This window comes from Muntiacus reevesi, chromosome 9 (genome assembly GCF_963930625.1).
Source record: "Muntiacus reevesi chromosome 9, mMunRee1.1, whole genome shotgun sequence".
Lineage (NCBI taxonomy): Eukaryota > Metazoa > Chordata > Mammalia > Artiodactyla > Cervidae > Muntiacus > Muntiacus reevesi.
This window is the reverse complement of record NC_089257.1, coordinates 43,173,882-43,191,409: the sequence shown is the minus strand read 5'-3', so window position 1 is coordinate 43,191,409 and position 17,528 is coordinate 43,173,882. Positions and strand designations below refer to the sequence as shown.

At 38.5% G+C, this 17,528-nt stretch overlaps 1 protein-coding gene across 2 annotated transcripts; it reads left to right on the top strand.

The window, feature by feature from the left end:
* The first annotated feature begins 14,848 nt into the window (after positions 1–14,848).
* On the top strand, positions 14,849–17,528 carry LOC136174506 (olfactory receptor 52H1-like). Of its 2 annotated transcripts, XM_065944687.1 has the most exons (2): positions 14,849–15,771; positions 17,504–17,528. In XM_065944687.1, exons 1-2 carry the CDS (start codon positions 14,849–14,851, stop codon positions 17,526–17,528), a joined length of 948 nt encoding a protein of 315 aa, XP_065800759.1. The 2 variants fall into 2 exon arrangements, with proteins under 2 accessions (XP_065800759.1, XP_065800758.1); XM_065944686.1 differs by lacking the exon at positions 17,504–17,528 and having other exon boundaries at positions 14,849–15,796.

Here is a 17,528-nt window from a genome sequence, read left to right as displayed (position 1 = left end):
CCCCACACTTAATGCCACTGCCACCACACAGATCAGGATGCCATTTCCTGACACAGCTACCAGGTCATCAGGCAGAAGGGAATGGAGATCCATGTGTATAGCTCCTTCAGGCCAGGGACACCAGTGAGGATAAACATATCATAATTGACAGTGGAATAGTTGAGAGCTGCCATGCCTGAATTAATGTATGGAACTTTCATCACTTATCTAGAAGAAGAAAAAGAGCTAACTTGTAGCAACCAACTAAAATATATTTAGTAACCCTCAACAGGCTTAAACATCTGCTGTGTAAAATGTCAGTTAATGAGTTCTCACATACTCAGAGTATTAATTATGGATTTACAAGTGTGCAGTATTCTGCTTTGAAGAGAAAGATGCTGAAGATTCAAAGTAGGATCACATAATTTTTAAAAGATACTTTCAAAGGAAATACTGAGGCTCATGCTATTTTCTTATATACATGTATGCTTGTGCTAGCTAAATTGCTTCATTCCTGTCCAACTCTTAGGAACCCCATGGACTGAAGCCAGGTTCCACCAGGCTCCTCTGTCAATGGGATTCTCTAGGCAAGAATACTGGAGTGAGTTGTCATACCCTCCTCCAGGGGATCTTCCTGACCCAGGAATCGAACCCAGGTTTCTGATATCTCTTGCATTGACAGGCGGGTTTTGCTTTTTTTTTTTTTTTTTTTTTTATCATTATTTCCACCTGGGAAGCCCCATTTTCTTATATAATTGACATAAATTTAAAATAATGGTCATACAAAATGTCTAAATAATAATCAATGGTAAAATAAATAAATAGACGTAGTTAATCCCAACTGTGACCCTGTGGACTGTGGCTCACCAGGCTCCTCTGTCCATGGAATTCTCCAGGCAAGAATACTGGAGGGGGTTGCCATGCCCTCCTTCAAGGGATCTTCCTGACTCAGGGATTGAACCTGTGTCTCCTGTGACTCCTGCATTGCAGGAGAATTCTTTACAGCTGAGTCACCAGGGGAGCCCTTATACCCCAACACAAAATAAAAAGTTTAAAATAAAAAAGACTATAATAAATGAATAGAAACGATTTTTTAATTGAACTAAATTAAATTGTTTTCCAGCACACATATTTACCTAGTAAACTTTGCTCTATAGAAAAATAAGCATCTATTTATCACCATCAATGTGGAGATGGAAACAGCAACAGATTCCAGTATTGTTGCCTGGGAAATCTTACGGACAGAGGAGCCTGGCAGGCTACAGTCCACGGTGTTCCAATAGTCAAACAGGACTTAATGACTAAACCACCACCACAACCATCACCCCCAGTGTATATAGACATATCAAATGGAAAAAGGAGTACAAAATCTATAAAATGAAATTCTGTACATCGGGTTATAATCCATGTGATTCTTTGTTTACAAGGACTGAATTTGAATAAAACTTTAGGCACATTCCTCAAATCTACCCTCTCAGGGATTTTTGTGAACCCCTCAACATGCTTAATGAGTTTCAACAATGAAAAGGGAATATATAATGAAATATACTATACTCTTTAAAAATCAAAATAGAAATTCCAACTCTGCAATCATTTAAAATATGCTAAAAATTAATGAATAATCTTTATTAAAAACGACATTAATTTTCTTAACACAGAGAATCCTTGTTATTCTGTATCAAGAAAAATTGACTTATACACAAAGGTAGTTTAATTATTTTTATCTTAAAAATATCATTTAATATTTACCACCTGTTAAATTTTAAAAAAAGAGGTTATAAAAATGCTTATGGTATCATTGTTGAACAGTAGCATACCACATAAACATATAGTTAGTATATTTGATAGATAAAACATGGAAATGTTATCATATCTAGGCAGTGAACTAATAAATGATTTTATTTTATTTTTGATTTTATCTGTTTTTATCTGATAGCTTCTACGTTTCTATTATGATATTATTTACTGTTGTTAAGTATATGACCAAAATTTGTGGAAGCTGATTTGGGGTTATAATAGAAGTTATTTAATTCATATAATGAGATCTTAGAAAAGTTTACCCAATATCTCCTCTAATCCAGAGTAATCCAACTTTCTCTTAGACTAGCTCCAAGCTCATTAAGAATCTAGAGTTGTCCTTTGCCTTTTTAAAATAAACTGGGAAGCCTAGTATTGATTATTATCACTTGAAATATTCATTGGTGCCATAAGTTGACATGGGATTTACCAAACAGGAGTTACATTTACCAAAAATAGGCAGAGTGTATGGAAAAACATATTATTATTCTTTACTTCATATTAAATATCTCCATAATATTGCTTAAAATGAAAAGCCAAGGCATTTTCCTTATTTACAAAGATCAACTTGTTGGGCAAATGACATCTTTGACATGATGTCTCAAACTTCTAAAGTGGAGAAGCTGTGTGTGTGTGAGAGCCCAGCTTTGACAGAAAAGCAACCAGGAAGCCAAAATCAGTATCCAGCCATCCACCAAGGAGAACATTTGAGAAGCACTCATAGAAAACCTAACTTCCCTACCTAGCAAGAGTCTCCTTTCCTCAGCCACATACCCAGGCACATTTCGGATCTGGAGTTCTACCTTGAGTTGAAAGATTAGAGCATTCTCTTGAAATACACCCTGTTAAGAGCTTATTTCATTCAGGGGCCCTGGTTTCTGGCATTCTCATCTTGCATTCTCCTCTGCGTAGAAAACTGGAATGTGATCATCACAACTGTAAAATATCACTGGGGGAAGCACAGAGAACAAGGCACTGTTTTGGTCACTGTTTTAGGGAAAGGGCACAAATTCCTCCCTAGAGACAGGGAGATATTTCTGTGGGGAGAACAGTGGGGGGAAATGCAGAGTCAGACAATGAAAATACAGGGAAAAGCTGTCAAAAAAGTTCACTCTAAAAATTTACTTTACCTGCTCCCCATGTGGGCAGTCCAGACCCAGAAGTGACTTCTTGCAGTCTAGGGGGTTATAATCACTGCTCTGTGTCTTCTGGAAATGTCCCACCTAGCTCACTCAACCCCATCCATTCCCTTGGCCTCAGAAGGGAGACTCCCACTCCACAGAAGGCTGAGTGAGACTGGGATTATTCATTGCTTCTGGGAAGTCCCAAGGGAATGACCTCTGGGCCATGGTGTCTGCTCTGGCTTTCAGCTAAACAGCAGACAGATAAATGAATAAAGAAAATACTTACCTCTTTTCTGCTGAACTGGCAATAATGCTTTGATTGTCCTTGTTCTGAGCAGGCAAGCCCTGGAGAGGTGCAAGTTGGCAAAAAAACTCAAACCAACACTTAAGACCTTGAGAATGAGCAGCTCCTTAAATTTTGCATTCTGGAGACCTCCTAGCCCTGGAAGAAGCATTATTTAATTCATTCCTGCATCCTTTCAGCAAATATAACTCCTCATCATCTCTGCCTAGACTGCACTGAAAGTTCTCAAACTAATTTTGCTGCCTCTATAGCTTCAATCTAAGTGCATCTTACTTTATTCTAGTAGAAAGTTCACACAACAGCAATAATGAACTTTCTAATTTGTTAGTTTCATTTTGTCATACTCCCAAGTTAAAACTCCCATCAGCTCCTTTATACCTTAGCCTTTAAAATAAGATCTAAGTTCCAAAGCACAAGAATAGGTTTTTGCTCACCTCTCTAAACTCTCACTCTGACCTCCTCCTTCCTGCTTCTCAGCCTCAGACACATTCAGGATGTGCCCATATCAAGCAAGGTTCAGACAGTTCCCCAGATCACATCATGTTCTCATTTGCTTCTTTGCATTTGAAATAATGTTTTCTCTGCCTACCATGTTTCTATTCCCATGACTTCCCTTGAAAACTCCTATTTTTCCTTTAAATCACGGCTGTGATAAAAAAAATTCTTGACTATCCTGCCCTCTCCCCAAATTGTATCAACACCCTCCTCTGTGTTCTCACAGCTCCCTGTGTTTTTTAAGGTCATATCTCTTGTCACTTTGTGTTGGAATTGCCTGCTTCCATGTGTGTTTTCCCCACTAATCTATGACATCCTTGAGGATAGTAAAACATGTCTTAGTCATATCTGCATCCACAGCACCTGTCACACAGTAAAGTAAAATCAAGTTTAAAAATGATTGTCAAACAATGTGCAAAGTGCCTTTCGGATAATTTCACCATCAGTTCTCAAAACTTGTGAGATAGGTAAGAGCTCCATGTACTCACAAGGAAACTGAAGCTTGGATTATTAAAAGAACTTTCCAATTTCATTCAAAAGGAACTGGTGGAATTGATAAATTGCAGTCAGCAGTCAGTGTTCACCCACACATCTTTTCACCTTAGTCCCGCTTCTATTCATCCTGTAGATGCCTCAATAAATAGTGGTTGGATGAATGTATGAGTGGGTGAACCGTAAACTGGGGTAGGGAATATGCTATTAAGTTGAATGTTGTCTTTCAAGATAGTTTCTTGGGAAGGCCAGTTCCTTACAAAAAAAGTCTTCTGAGGCTCATAATTTTTTAAGTATATAAAGAGTTTATAACAACATCTTCCTCCTTCTCGCCTAAAGGACTTTCCACATACTTTTCTTTGTGTCTAGAATATTCAACTTTTCTTTAGCCTGCTGGAGAGAACATAGTATAATGTGAAGTAGAAGCAGGGTTCAGGAGTCAGACTACCTAAGTTAGAAAATTCTCCATTAAACAGCTGAATAGTCTGGATCGACTTTCTACATATCATTTGTCTCATCTGTAATGTGGAAGCAACAAGGATACCTACCTCATTGGAAGAGAGTAAGAACTAAATCTGATAATGTTTCTTAAGTGTTTGACTCTGTGACACATTGTGAGACCCCAATAAACACTATTTTATTAGCTTTTAGTTAGAATTCTTTCAAATATCTTTCTCAGAAAATCTTTTTTTATCTTTCCCAGGCCTGATCAGATATCTTCATTATACTCTATATTCATAACAATTATTAAATGTAGTGATTATTTTTACACATATAATTTGTTGGTGATTTGAATAATGTATGCCTTCTTCACTAGAGTGAACAGTTCGTGAGGAGAGGCATTGAGTCTGTTTCCCTTTTCACTGTGTTCTTGATGTCTAACTTGGTGTCTTGCTAGTACTCAATGTTCAATGTATCTGTATGATATGATTGATGATCTGCATGCGTGAATGGAGAAGACTTCTAGAGTCCTTGGACTGCCAGGAAATCAAACCAGTCAATCCTAAAGGAAATCAACCCTGAATATTCATTGGAAGGACTGATGCTGAAACTGAAACTCCAGTACTTTGGCCACATGACTTGAAGAGTCACTGATGCTAGGAAAGATTGAAGGCAAAAGAAGGAGAAGGCAGAGAATGAGATAGTTAGATAGCATCACTGACTTAAGGAACATGAATTTGAGCACACTCTGAGAGATAGTGGAGGACAGAGGAGCCTGGCATGCTGTAGTTCATGGACCCACAAAAATTCAGACACAGCTTAGTGACTGAACAACAACAAAATGCATGAATGAATGATTGGTTGCCTGCCTACCTCAGCAGTTTCATTTCTCAACACTTCACTAAATATACCTGGGTCTCCTAAATGACAAACATTTCCAGAACACATCATAACCTCTGACATTGCTGAACATTTGCACATGCTAATATCTTGGCACCAAATATCTTTTCTGTGTCTTATTCTAATCCTTATTCATTCTCAGGATTTATATTAAGTTAACTTATTTTTCAAGATCTTCTCTGATCCCTAGCCTGTGGTATTACCCCCGCAACTCAGTTTCCAAGGACTTCTTTGGATTTCCTATAATACTCTCTGTATATTAAAATTTTGTTTTATAATATTGACCTTAGTAGTTTGTGTCTGCAAGTAAATAGACTGATATTTATCTCTGAATAGTCAGGAGTAATGTGATGTGTGGTGATGTGATGAAACTGATGTGATGCCTGAGTTTCCCGGACCTGACAGATTATTCCTAGTTTTAGTCAATGGTTTTGGAGGGAAAAAAGTGATTTCAAAATTCCTTTACAGATATTCATGATGCTCACTGCATTTCACACGTATAGAATAGGTGACCTCCTCTGTTGCAGTCAGTTTTATAGAATTATAATGGAATATCTTTAAGCAGCCCAAGAGGCCAAGAAGTATATATTCTGCCTTGTCCTTCACTTCCTCATCCTTAGGTGGAGCTATATAATGATAACCTGCATCCCTTTGCATACTAGTCATCTATGCTGTGTAACAAATTACCTCAAAAATTAGCAATTTCTGGACCTATAAAATGTACAGAATGAAGTAAGTCAGAAAGAGAAAAACAAGTATCATATATTAACACATATATGTGGAATCTGGAAAAATGGTGTAGATGATCTTATTTGCAAAGCAGAAACACACACACATATGTAGAGAACAAACAAATGGATACAAGGGGGAAAGGGAGGGGTGGGAAGAACTGGGAGATTTGGACTGACGTATAAACACTTCTACGTATAAAACAGATAACTAATGAGAACCTATTGAACAGCACAGGGGACTCTACTTGGTCCTCTCTGGTGACCTGTGTGGGAAAGAAATCCAAAAAAGAGATATTTGTGTATGTATGACTAATTCATTTTTGCTGCACAGCAGAATCTGACACAGCAATGTAAAGCAGCTATACTCCAATTAAAAAAAGAAGTTAACAATTTCAAACAATAGCATTCATGATCACAAACTGTCTGCCTGACAAGAATTCAGGAGTGGTTTACCTAGGCAATTCTGTCTTGGGTCTCTTATTAGGTTGCAGTTAAGATGTTACTGGGGTTGTGAGCATCAAAAGGGTTGGCTGGAGCTGGAGGATCTGCTTTCAAGGTGGCCATTTCTGTAGTGCTGTCTGTTAGTGAAAGTGAAAGAGAGTGAAGTTGCTCAGTCGTGTCCGACTCTTTGCGACCCCATGGACTGTAGCCCACCAGGCTTCTCTATCCATGTAATTTTCCAGGCATGAGTACTGGAATGGGTTGCCATTTCTTTATCCAGGGGATCTTCCCGACCCAGGGGTTGAACCCAGGTCTCCTGCATTGCAGGCAGATGCTTTAACATCTGAGCCACCAGGGAATCTCCCATTTATTAGTAAGAGGCTTCAGTTTCTCCCTACACAAGATGCTTGTCCTCATGGTCTGCAGGTTGGCTCCTCCCAGATTGGGCAATTCAAGAGTGACAGCAAGAAAGAAGCTTCAGTGTCTTTTGTGGCCTAGTTTTAGAAGATACACACTGTTTACATGTACGTGTACTTTGTTAGAAGTGAGTCACTAAATCCAGATCATATTCAAGGGAAGGGAATTAACTCCACCTGTTGAGATAGGACTATCACAAATCATGTGAACACTTTTTAAAGCCACCTTACCTAGTTGTTTATATATATGTGCATATATATATATATATGTTATATCAATTCTCATCTTTCTGATATTTTGTCATCAGACCTTATCAATATGCATACTGCTCTAGTATTCTCTGGAAAATTTCATGGACAAAGGAGCCTGCAGTCCATGGGTTGCAAAGAGTGGGACATGTGTGCACATAACGCGTATGCATACATACTAGGCTATCAGCATCAAAATGCCCTGAAATCTCTTTATGAACCACAGAGCTCATATTATCTTTGTCACTATTGATTCTAAACAGAATAACAATTGTTTCCCTGAACATTCTGTTTGAATAAATAAAGAATTTACAGAAAACATGGATAAACCCCTCCCTAAAGAAAAAGGTAAATGGAAGACAGGTGTGAGGGTCCTCAATTCTCTGTTTTCTTCTTTACTAATCATGCTTGTCATGGAATATGAATTTTTTTCTAAAATTTAGGGTAGAGGTAGAGTTTGAACTGGGAAGACTACAAAAATGTTATGATAAATGAGGTTTTAATCTAAGATACACTTTTGTCAAATTATCCTAGTTGAATGTGAGTTTTTGATATCATAAGCTGATAAAGTATTTCTTGAGATTTAGGCTTAAGAATCCCCATGGACAGAGGAGCCTGGCAGGCTACAGTCTATGGGGTCACAAAGAATTGTATACAACTGAGCAGCTAAGCACAGCACAGCGCATTATGCTCTAACTTCAGAAAGTTTTAGGTATTTTTATATCAAGTAATATAAAATTATTTTCTAACTGGAATTTTACTTGTAATTTCAACATATAAAATATTGCATAAACAAATATGATAAAAACAGATGATGCTCTTTCTACTACTAGTAATAGTTGAGAACACAAATTGAATTCATAGTTTGTGAACAACAATGGAAAGCCAGTGATGAGCATAAAGAGAGTGAAGCCCTCCATTAGGGAATTTGTATTTCAAAAGCAGAGACAGAGAACTACGCAGATGATTAATTGCAACATGGTGTGATTAGTGCTATGGTGGGAGTAAACACAGGGGTAAGTGAGGGATGACTTTCCAAATGAAGTGATGCTAGAGTTTGAGCTGAGTCAGACAGAAAGGAATAGAAAAGATAGTCTCAAAAGACAAACAACATTTGCAGAAGGAAGATTCTTGCAAAATTTTGTGTATGTGAAAATACAAAGAGAGCAGTTGGAATTTAGGATGTTTTGCAGATGAGTAGAAGAAGATGCAACTAAAGGGAATTAACTTCCTCTTGGGCCCGAAATTGCTAGATTTTCTAGGCTATTTACTTTATCCTAAACATTTTCTGCAGAAATGACAATCACATTTATATTTTAGAAAGATTATTATGGCTTCTTGGTCTTCCTAGGTGATGACAGTGGTAAAGAACCCACCCACTGATGCAGGAGAAATAAGAAATGTGGGTTCTATCCCTGGGTCAGGAAGATTGCCCAGAGGAGAGCATGGCAACCCATTCCAGCATTTTTGCCTGGAGAATCCCATGGACAGATGAGCCTGACGGGCTAAAAACCATAGGGTCACACAAAGTCAGAAATGACTGAATTGACTTAGCACACGTTGTTATGGCATCAGAGAAGAGGATAGATTTGTGGGGTGGAATTGAATTTTACATAAATTAGGACTGAATAAGAGAAGCAACGAGAAACAGAAGAGTGGTTATTGAAGGAGGAACGTGATTCTAAAGATATTTTGAAGTAACTTCAAAATCAGCAGGGTTGGCTAGTGTATGTGTAAGGAGTTTTACATGAAAGCTCAAGTGTTTGATCAAGATGAATGATTTATGATAACTTGGCCATCCTCATTTAGGTATCAGATTCTACAAATCGATTTACATTTTAACAAAATAAACATTGAAAATATATCTCATAAACAAAACCACTCAAAGATATGCAAGTTCTCTGAAACACACACAAAAGACACACACTCACACACAAGAAAATACAGAGACTGTCTCTGTAGATGGCTTTCCCAGCCATTTTGAAAGGCCCAGGAGATTCTGCTCCCTGAGACATTGCTTGTCCAGGAAAATCTGAGCCTGCAGGGCCTCCGTCCACCTCAGCCTATGGGACCTCAGAACTTCATGAGCTAGACCATCTGGGAAGAGCCGCACTGTGACTCCCACAAGTCAACAGTTGGATTAGTGTCTGCTGTACCTCAGGGGCCCACCAGCCTCTGTGTCCCCTCTGAAATCCCAGGAAGAGAAAGAAGAAGATTAGCTCCTTAAGGGTGCTGTTTCCGTCCATTCTTATGAAGGAGCTGGGGTTTGGTGAGTGTTCCTTGGGGGCAGGGCAGGTGTGATTGGAAAGCCACAGTCATGACTCAGCCAGATCCTGGGGCAGGCTGACTGACGGACACACAGAGGACCTGAGAGGAGGAATGGGAAAAGACAAGGTGGGCTCAGTCCAGATTTCCCTGTGAGATAGTCCACAGGCTAGGGAGCCAGATTATAAAGTCTAAGGATTGAAATGAGGAGGGAGAAATAAAACAAAGGGAGCAAGCAGGACTGGAGCTCTCATGCGGACAATTCAATAGTCAAAACAAAACAGTCTAAGAACCTGGATCCAGAACACTGGACTAGCACTCTGGATTTCGTGGGATTTGACACTTTCTGCCATATCTATGCATTTGTCTCTATTTGTTGTCATAATGATATTCCATACTAGTTGCTATTTATTGAGACTCTACTATTTTCAGGGCACTGAGGTGAAGACATTTATCCTATAGAAAATCTCTTCAGAAAAATGCTATAAGGAAGCAGGCATTTTAAAGAAATCAAATAACATGTAAAGTATAATAAAAAAGGAGTCAGAGTTTAAGTGGAAGTTCAGGAAACTTGACTCTAAAATCAGAGATCTTAAGCAGTGCCTGTACTGTGACTTTGTGTAGATTTTCCCTATGATTTAATGTGCTTCTAGGTATATGTGCAAAAACATGTTGGGTGTTTGTTAATTAATTAACTAACCCATTATTTTAGCCATTTATTCATTAACTTGCACTTTAATGAATACAGTGTGAATATAATAAAGGTAGGATGGAGAGTGATGTGAGTGCACATGCACAAAGGACCCATGTCAAACAAGAGCTTGTGTGTGTGCAGTGACTTAAACAATACTCATTTATTCAGTAAATCTTGTGTTTAACAACAATTAAGCTAGAATAAGGAGATAAAGCTATGAATATGAAAATCTTTGCCCTCAAGAAAGATAGATGATAGGCGAGCAAATGGAATAAATTGTGATATATCCTTGCAAAAGGCTTACGTACATGGTTCTCTGGGTGTGAATAAAAGGACTCAGTCTCTCTCTTTTTATTTTTCTCTTAATTAAAAAAAATTATTTATTTAGGGCTGTTCTGGGTCTTCCTTGCTGCATGGACTTTCCATTATACATGATTTTCAGTCATCAGTTCAGTTCAGTTGCTCAGTCATATCCGACTCTTTGCAACCCCATGGACTGCAGCACACCAGGCCTCCCTGTCCATCACCAACTCCCGGAGCTTACTCAAACTCATGTCCATAGAGTTGGTGATGCCATTCAACCATTTCATCCTCTGTCATCCCCTTCTTCTGTCTTCAATCTTTCCCAGCATCAGGGTCTTTTCCAGGGAGTCAGTTCTTCAAATCAGGTGGCCAAAGTATTGGAGTTTCAGCTTCAGCATCAGTCCTTCCAATGAATATTCAGGACTGATTTCCTTTAGGATATAGTCCCTTGCCATCCAAGAGACGCTCAAGAGTCTTCTCCAACACCACAGTTCAAAAGTGTCAATTTTTGGGTGCTCAGCTTTCTGTATGGTCCAACTCTCACATCCATACATGACTACTGGAAAAACCATAGCCTTGACTAGATCGACCTTCGTTGACAAAGTAATGCCTTTGCTTTTTAATATGCTGTCTAGGCTGTCTACACATGATTTATATCTGAAAGTGAAAGTGTTCGTTGCTCAGTCGTGTCCGACCCTTTGCGACTCCATGGTCTATGGACTTCCACGCTTCTCTGTCTGTGGAATTCTCTAGGCAAGAATACTGGAGTGGATTGCCATTCCCTTCTCCAGGGGATCTTTTAGGCCCAAGGATCGAACCTGTGTCTCCCGCATTGCATGTGGATTCTTTACCATCTGAGCCACAAGGGTACATCTAATGGTTCTAATTTCTCTATGAAGTAAAATAAAACATTATCTGTTGAGAAAGAGGAATTTGGGGATGGTGAATGTGCTTAAAAGAGAGTAGGAAAAAAGCCAGAGAATCCCCTGGTGTTCCAGTGGTTAGGACTCTCTGCTTTCACTACTAAAGGCCTGGGTCAATCCCTAGTCAGGGAGCTAAGATTCTATATTGTGCAGCCAAAAAAAGGTTATACAGGGAGATCAAGTTGTACAAGATCATATTGTTATACCATTGGACAGTGTTGAGGATTAAGTTTATGATTAAGCTGATGATTATGAAATTTGGGGAACACAAATATACTTAACTAAGAAGTACTTTTCCATCATGACCTAGAGTACTTACTAAGTTTATTAATCTAGGAATTGCCTTTGCCATTTACATATCATGGAAGCTCAGTGGAGGGAGGGCAGCAAAATAGTTTAAGAGAGTAGTTGAAATGATGACTTGTAGATGTTACACTATGTAAAGAGGGATGCAAAGACACAAGGATACTGAAGGAATGATAGTGACAAAGTCAGTGCTGGAGAGGCATTGAGATTCTTAAGGAGCAGATTGGTAACAGGTGACTCATATCATAGGACAGATATAAAACCATATTTGTGATTTATGAGGTCAGTCAATCTGGGGTTATAGTACTTCAAAGATATGGCCCTGGATTTGGGTGGGCACATCATCAGTAACAAAATAAAGTCATCCAGCATGAATCTGTGCTACTTTGAGGGGAAAATGTTGGGTAGGTAAAGGGCAAGGGTGTTAAACTTGTTGCAGATATAACCAGATATATATCTTCAAATAATCAAAAGAATTGCAAGAAAGTCTGTGACAGATAAAAATAAGAAAATTTAAAAAGTTGGGTAAATGAATAGATTGCTTCTAATAAACATTATTTATGTTAGATGAGTACTAAGAATGGATATCTACAGGCAGTATGATTTACACCTTCACTTAGGAGTGTTCCTCTTAATAGTGCAAAGTATTTGTTGTTTCACTTAATAACATTGAAAGGCAAACTTTACTTTGTCTTATTTTACTTTTGTAAGGTTTTCGTTCTTTGTCTATCAAGTTGTCTGATGTTCCCTGGTTTATCCTTTTGTTTTACCCTTTCTGGGTACTTTGCGATAGATCTTTTTCATGTGAGCAGCATAAAATCAGATTTTATTTTAAAAGACTTCATTGATACCTATGCTTTTAAGTATAGGAATTTAGAAATCTGTATTTACAAAAGTTTTAAATTTATTTATATTATTTTTGGCTGTGCTGGTCTTCGTTGCTATGTCAACTTTTCTCTAGTTGTGGGAAGCAGAGTCTACTCTTGTGTTGTGGAGTACCGGGTCTAGGGCATGTAGGCATCCGTAGTAGTAGCACATGGGCTCAGTAGTTGTGGCTTGTGGACTCTAGAGCACAGGCCTAACAGGTGTGCTGCAGGGGCTTAGTTACTCCAGGGCAAGTGAGATCTTCATGGACCAGGGATCTAACCGATGTCTTCTGCATCGGTAGGCAGATTCTTTACCACTGAACTGCAAAGGAAGCCCCAGACTTCTACATTTTAAATCATAAGTGATATGCTTAATATTACACTAATTTGCTCTATGCTTTCAGCTTTCTTTATGTGCCAAAATTTAAGTCTTTTGCTGTACAGATGTCATTTATATACCATTTTCCATAGACTGTATAGAGAATATTGGTAATATACACAGGAGTCTATGAGAAGACTCCTAGCATTTGAGTCCCAGCTCTGCCATTTCCTCATTGTGTGGCAGTGGCAAGTTACTTAACTTCTCTCTGCTTCAGTTTCTATATCTTTAAAATGTGGATAACAGTTTTATCTCTCTCATTGCTAAGAGTATAGAAATGATTTCATGTAAAGAGTTTTAGTTTTGTGCAGTATAATGAAAGTTCTCAAAAAATGTTAACTCTTACTATGGTGATAGTAGTGTTAGTTGCTCAGTTGCGTCTGACTCCTTGCGACCCCATGGACTGTAGTCTCCCAGGCTCCTCTGCCCATGGAATTCTCCAGATAAGAATAATGGAGTGGGTTGCCATTTCCTTCTCCAAAGGAAAAGAACTCTTACTATAGAGGTTGCTCATTTGCTTTTATCTTGGTTCAGAATTTAGAATATATAAATTCTATATTTCTCCCACTAGAAATCATCTCTATCTTTCTCAAAAGCATATTTGAAATAATTGCCTTATTAAATCCTAAGGGTGGATTGGAGGCTGGCTGCATATCTTTCTCATATTATCCTCCATGGTGAGATCAAACACAGCCTCAGAGCACATTATGGTCTGCAAATCCCAAGACTTTCTCGAGTCTGGGAAATCATTGCAACTATAATAGGGTTGGTGTGTCAAATTACAGTTCCAGGTTTATGTTTTTCCTTAAACTTTTCTACACCCACTACCTCTTCTCAATTCTTCTCATCTAACAGAGTATGGAAGAAGCCATATGAGGTAGAATGTTGTTGTCTGTGGACTTTAATGTTCTTGGCTCTGCCAGTTACTAAAGGTGAGATCTTGGGTACAATAGCTTTCAGAGTCTTAGTTTCTGTTAAAAGAAAATCAGGAGAATAAAAATAATCTCAGAAGGTTGTTCTAAATGAGATAATACTTTATGAGACTGGTCTATGAGAGGAACCTGTAATGATAAATTACCTCCTTATTTTTCCAATTGAAATGCCTTACTTTTTGGACTTTCCTGGTGGCACAATAGATAAGAATCCTCCTGCCAATGCAGAGGACACATGTTCGATCCCTGGTCTGGGAAGGTTCCACATGCCCTGGAGCAACTAAGCTCATGGGACGCAACTAATGAGCCCAAATGCTGCAGCTACCAAAGCCCATGCACCTTAGAACACATGCTCCTCAACAAGAGAAGCCACCGCAATGAGAAAGAAGCCCATGCACCACAGCTAGGAGAAGCCCCCATTTGCCACATCTAAAGAAAGACTGGGAGCAGCAAAAAGACCCAGCACTGCCCAATATAAAAAATAAGTAAATAATTTTTTAATAATGCCTTATTTTTCTACTTTTCTTTTTTCTCAGATTATAGTTAGATTACTTTTCTCTATATTTATATCTACACAGCAACACATTACATTAACCTAGGGAAAACTCAATCATTAAAACAGAAACAGCATTTTATGCAGTTTGAAGACGACTTTGGAGAGACCTCTTGCTTAGCATCAGGAGTACTAGCATTTTAGAATCTTTTTAGAGAAGATAAGCATTGCTCTTAATAGCAAAGGGAGGTTGTTTCTTGGCATATGGTAATTATATACAATTTGTTTTAGGACACAGAACCTGCTAATCAGATTTCAATGGCCATATACAACGTAACTGGCTACAACATGGGTGCCTTTACCCTTTTGGGCATCCCTGGACTTGAGCAGTACCACATCTGGATCAGCATCCCCTTCTGCCTCATCTATCTTGTGGCCATTGTGGGTAATAGTATCCTTCTCTACCTCATTGCAAAGGAGCACAGTCTTCATGCCCCCATGTTCTTTTTCCTTTCCATGCTGGCTATTACTGACCTCATACTGTCTACTACCTGTGTCCCAAAAGCTCTGAGCATCTTCTGGTTTGGTCCTCAGGAAATCAGCTTTCCCGGCTGTCTCACACAATTATTCTTTCTGCACTACAGCTCTGTTCTGGACTCAGCTATACTGCTGGCCATGGCATTTGACCGCTATGTGGCCATCTGTTCACCCTTGAGATACACCACTGTTCTGACCCCCAGGACCATTGTCACAATTGCTGTGGGCATCTCCTTCAGAAGCTTCTGTGTCTTTGTCCCATGTGTTTTCCTTGTGAATCGTCTGCCCTTCTGCAGGACACATGACCTCCCTCACACATACTGTGAGCACATAGGTGTTGCCCGGCTAGCCTGTGCTGACATCTCTGTCAATATCTGGTATGGGTTCTGTGTTCCCATCATGACAGTGATTATAGATGTGACTCTAATTGCTGTCTCCTACATCCTTATCCTCCGTGCTGTATTTTGCCTCCCTTCTCAGGATGCTCGCCAGAAGGCCCTAGGCACCTGTGGTTCCCATATCTGTGTCATCCTCATGTTCTATATACCAGCGTTCTTCTCCATCCTTGCACATCGCTTTGGACACAATGTCCCTCAGACCTTTCACATTGTGTTTGCCAACCTCTATGTTATCATCCCACCTGCCCTCAACCCTGTCGTCTATGGAGTAAAGACTAAGCAGATACGAGAGAAAGTCATTCTTCTGCTCTTTCCTAAGAGGTCCTATTGATACATGCCTGAAGTCCAGGGGGCAGGGGCAAGTCCCTAGTCCATCTTAAAGACTAATTCTGTCACTTTGACCCAGAGAAGGACTGATAAAAAAATTTCTTATTAATTGAAAGTGTGATTTTTTTGTTTCTTTATTATTTTAGGCAGAAATCTTCTCTGCCATTCCAGTTACAAAAACAAATTTTTAGTCTAGGAAAATTTTTTACTTTAGGAATCAAAAATTTAAATTTCTTTTTATTTCTCCAATCTGATTATAAAACTTAAATGAAAACAATAAAATAATCAGCATCTTTTTTCTCTATAAAGATGTTTCTAAAAAATCTGATTTTTCTTTTCAGATTTATACATCATAGTAAGTTCTACAACTTGCAGAGCAAAGGACTTCTACCATGATGACTCTGTGAGGTTCTGGATTTTAAGTTTGGATACTTCAGTCCATTTCTGGATGGCATCAAGTATGGGTTCTGGCATGTTCTTGGTGCATAAGCAATGTTTATATAGGAAAAATGGCAAATAATCATGAATGACTAAATTGAGAGTGCAGATGTTTATTTTAGATCAAGGGAGAAGGTGATGATGAAACCCAAAGCTCATTTTTCACTCAATCTCATGAAAAAACCAAGCGAGTTGGGGTGGGGTACAGCCCTCTAAGTAGGAATATATAGAGGAAGCTAAATTTCCACAGCCAATAAGATGAAAAAGTATGTAAAGATTAAGATGTGGTTTGAAACTTGACCTATCAAAAGCATTGCTAGCTCCGAGTCTCTTCTTCATTCTTGTATCCCAAAAGAAATGTAGTCTGACGCCAAAAATGTATCTTTGCTTACATTATTCATTGTCTTTTCAAATCCAGTATGTTTAAGTTGGTTATAGTAGGTCATTCCATCACTAAATCCGTCAAGGAATAACTATTTTTGGTGTTTGATGGGTGCCAATGGTAGCTGATGTCTGATATCCTCCCATATTTACTGTGACTTTAAATCCTACTGCTTTTTCTAGACAACCTCTAGATCATCAGTCCAGAGTGAGCATTCCCTCCCCTTACCACAAAGGGTCAAATACTCATCCCTCTTCATCTGAATCAAAATATCAGAGTTCTACATGGTTTCTCAAATTCTAGATTGTGCTCTCACCTCGATGTTACCCCTTCACTCACACGTCACTAGATTTACATTTCTATGTAATTCTCAACATAAAATTTTAGTATGAAAGATACATTCTTTGGACTCAGAGACTCAAGTTTGCATGCTCTTTTTACTGTGGGACACAGGCACATATGTTGTTTCCAAAATTATTTGTAGAATAATAATTCTATGAATATAAGTAGCAGAGAAAGTAAAGGGAAAACAAAAAAAACAAAGAAAGGTATTTTTTAAAAAATAAAAAAGATAGCTAATACAGTTTCCACATACCATGAATTCCCATTCTCTTCTTGCATATGGGTCAAGAATTCAGTTCTAGGTTATGTGAGAGTTAAGTATGATTTAGTTGCATAATTCAGAGTGTCTATAAATTAGGCTATAATTTATAGTCTAAAATACTCTATAAATAATTCACAGTGTCTATAAATTTAAAGATGCTTACTCCTTGGAAGGAAAGTTATGACCAACCTAGATAGCATATTAAAGAGTAGAGAAATTACTTTGCCAACAAAGGTCCATCTAGTCAAGGCTATGGTTTTTCCAGTGGTCATGTATGGGTGTGATAGTTGGACTGTGAAGAAAACTGAGTGA